The 3247-nt window shown below is 39.8% G+C and overlaps 1 protein-coding gene across 1 annotated transcript; it reads left to right on the forward strand.

Moving 5' to 3' along the window:
- Positions 1 to 310: 310 nt before the first annotated feature.
- LOC103703406 (uncharacterized) lies at positions 311 to 2998 on the forward strand. The gene is made up of 5 exons (XM_088701548.2): positions 311 to 639; positions 788 to 837; positions 1892 to 2015; positions 2096 to 2200; positions 2324 to 2998. The coding sequence occupies exons 1-5, from the start codon at positions 462 to 464 to the stop codon at positions 2941 to 2943; spliced, it is 1077 nt and encodes a 358-aa protein (XP_088557674.2). The 5' UTR covers positions 311 to 461; the 3' UTR covers positions 2944 to 2998.
- The last annotated feature ends 249 nt before the right edge of the window (positions 2999 to 3247 follow it).

Here is a 3247-nt window from a genome sequence, read left to right on the forward strand (position 1 = left end):
ATACCCATATGATATTTGAAGAATCAGTTAAATTACAAGAATTAAGGAACTAAACATAATGCTAAATGACTCCTCCTCCTTTTCTTTGTGTACTTGGTAGCATTTCATTCAAATTTCATGCAATCTCAACTATCTATGAGACATTATTTATTTGCAAATCTTTTTTTTTCCCTAAGGACAAGAATGGGAGGACCAATTTCAGTCCAGTGACACCGTCGGATACCGTAAGATTTGCCACGGGCATATAATTGGATTGCAGGAAAGTCCAGCAACTCCGCGTCTTCTTGACAAACTTCCGTCCAAATGAGACAAATCCTCTTAGAAGAAAAATGTGACAAACCGCTTATAGCTTTGGCATATCCTTGCCTGGCTCTCTCTCTCTCTCTCTCTCTCTCTCCATTATCTGTTTATGTGACCAAGGTCCAACACTTGCCTGTCGGCATTCTCTTCTTTTGGGAGCCATGGCCAGACCTCCATTGGTTCTCTGCCTCTCTCTGCTGGCCCTGGCTTTGATGAGTGTTTCCACTGCCAGCCCAAGGAAAATGGTGGGGTTTTATGAGCTCAAGAAGGGGGATTTCTCTGTGAAGGTCACCAACTGGGGTGCCACCATTGTCTCTGTTGTTCTTCCTGACTCAAAAGGTCTGGATTCTTGTTGGTTTCCATTAGAAAGCCTCTAAAAGGTTGAACTTTCCGTTTTCTTTTTCTTTGTCCTGGATCTATCTCTGCAAAAGTCTTCTTTTTTCCTGATTTTCATTGCAAATTTCTGATTTTCCCCTTACTTATGCAGGGAATCTGGCTGATGTTGTTCTTGGTTTTGATGGGCTTGGCCCATATATCGTAAGATTAATAGAACTTTGCCTTTGAATATATTTTTTTTTTAATCTTTAAAGTTTCTTTTCCACAATGCGTGTAGCCTTGCTGCTGGCTCTGTTATTGATTAAGGTAGAAATCAGGGTCATGTCCCTTTTTTTCGTGTAACTTTTTTTTTTTCAATTCCTTTTCTTTTCCTCAGCTTTCTTTTCCGGTTAAAATCTACCACTTAGAGGAATTTTAAGTGATATAGCTTTAAGATTATTCTGGTTCCCGGTTTCTTCACTCTGCTGCACTTCTCTTATTTATGACCCTTAGGGAACAAAAACTAAGTTAAGTTTTCATGAAAAAAATATATTGAATTTATAATTTAGGAATACCTATTTTAGTGTAACATAGGGAGAACGCAGATGTATGAAGTTGGTGGGCAGATTAATTGCTCATAGCATCCATGGTAGCTACGCCAAGGAATTGACATTGCTCATAACAAATGTTGAAGAGTTAGCTGTATTTTTAGTTTCTCATATTGGATTGCTATATTTTATTCCATGTTGTAGTATATTTGAATAGTATATACTCTCCAAGTTCATTGCTGAAATCAAGTTAGACCATTTTTAAAAGTAATGCCATGTGAATGTGGCTCTCCGGCTACGGAGTGCCTCACTGTTCTTGCTTTAAGTGGAGACATTTTTTTTAAATTGATTTATGACCAGACTGTTCCCATGGCTTCTGATATTTTACTTATCACATGCTTGATTATAACCATATAAGAATGAACAGCAAAGGATTTAACTGAACCAGCCAAGCCAATGTGCTTTGGCTTGTTGATTTTTGTCTATGGATATGAGTTGATGTTGGTGATGATGATGGGTGCTTGCCATAGAACTCAATATTTGGTGCTTTTTTATTCTTGAAACCTTATTGGTCTTGAAACTGATGTATGGACCATTAGGTACGATCAATCATTTAGATTTTTCCTTCTAATTTGATCTTACCATCTCCTTTGATATCTGTCAGTGCTGTTAAACATGATAACCATCAATTCCCTTTCTAAAGAAGCGACTACTGATTTTGCTATCAGAACAATAGTGCTTATTTTGGAGCATTGGTTGGGCGTGTCGGTAACAGAATATCCGGAGCACGATTCGTTCTAGATGGGAAGGCATATAGATTATATGCTAATGACGGAAACAATTCACTTCATGGTATCCCTTTCCTTCCCTGCATGTTCGTTGCATAGCTTACAACATCTGCTGGAGTAATTTCCTTTGTATTTTCATTTCAGGTGGGCACAGAGGTTTCAGTCATGTCATTTGGACTGTAAAAGAGAAGGTAGATGGTGAATTTCCCTACATAACATTATACTATCATAGTTTTGATGGGGAACAAGGTATCTGCTTGTTGTTATATCATCTTTAAAGTAATTAAGGCATAAATCATTTGTTATATCAAACTACAGGTACTCTCACCTTTTCTGCAGGTTAATTGCAACTCTTTTTGTCAACTACAACAGGTTTTCCTGGTGATCTAGATGTCTCTGTGACCTATAAGATTTCGGGGGCCTATGAATTGAGTGTGACCATGGATGCAAAGTCTGTGAACAAGGACACCCCTGTGAACCTGTTGCAGCACACCTATTGGAACCTGGGTGGCCATAACAGTGGCACAATCCTATCGAACACAGTCCAGATCTTTGCATCTCATGTCACACCAAGTGATAGCCACTTCATCCCAACTGGCGAGATTGTATCGGTTTCTGGGACCCCATATGATTTCCTTAAGCCCATGATTGTTGGGAGCCGCATCAACGAGATAACAGGGGGATATAACATTAACTATGTTCTCGATTCACCGATGGACGGTCATGGGATGAGGAAGGTGGCGGTCGTGAAGGATGGTGGCTCGGGGAGGGCGTTCGAGCTGTGGTCGAACCAGCCAGGGGTACAATTTTACACTAGCAACTTTTTGAAGGATGTCAAGGGAAAGGGTGGCTTTGTTTATGGTCAGCATGCAGCTCTGTGCCTTGAGACACAAGGGTTTGCAGATGCTGTGAACCATCCCAACTTTCCATCCCAGATTGTGAATGCTGGGGAGGTTTACAAACATTACATGCTGTTCAAGTTCTCCCATTAATTTTCTCGAAGAAAGAATAAAGGTTGCATTAATAAATGCAACTATTGGCAACCAAGTTCTGTTCTCTGTGTTTTACATGAGATGATCTTTTCCCTTTAATAATGCAAGTCATAGTGCAGGCCATGTTTGCCATCTTAAAGCACTGTTGAGTCTCCGGAAGTAACATATCTAGATCAAGGCAATTGTTGTGTATGAGGATATTTGGAGCAAGGAACATGAAAGGGTAACGCAGAGTCATTATAATGCTGGGACCATTCAAGTGTCAAAGTAGGGACGACCAATGCATTAATTCCGATGAATGAAA

Source organism: Phoenix dactylifera, chromosome 7 (genome assembly GCF_051530095.1).
Source record: "Phoenix dactylifera cultivar Ajwa chromosome 7, Ajwa_hap1_PhDact_Kaust_v1.1, whole genome shotgun sequence".
Lineage (NCBI taxonomy): Eukaryota > Viridiplantae > Streptophyta > Magnoliopsida > Arecales > Arecaceae > Phoenix > Phoenix dactylifera.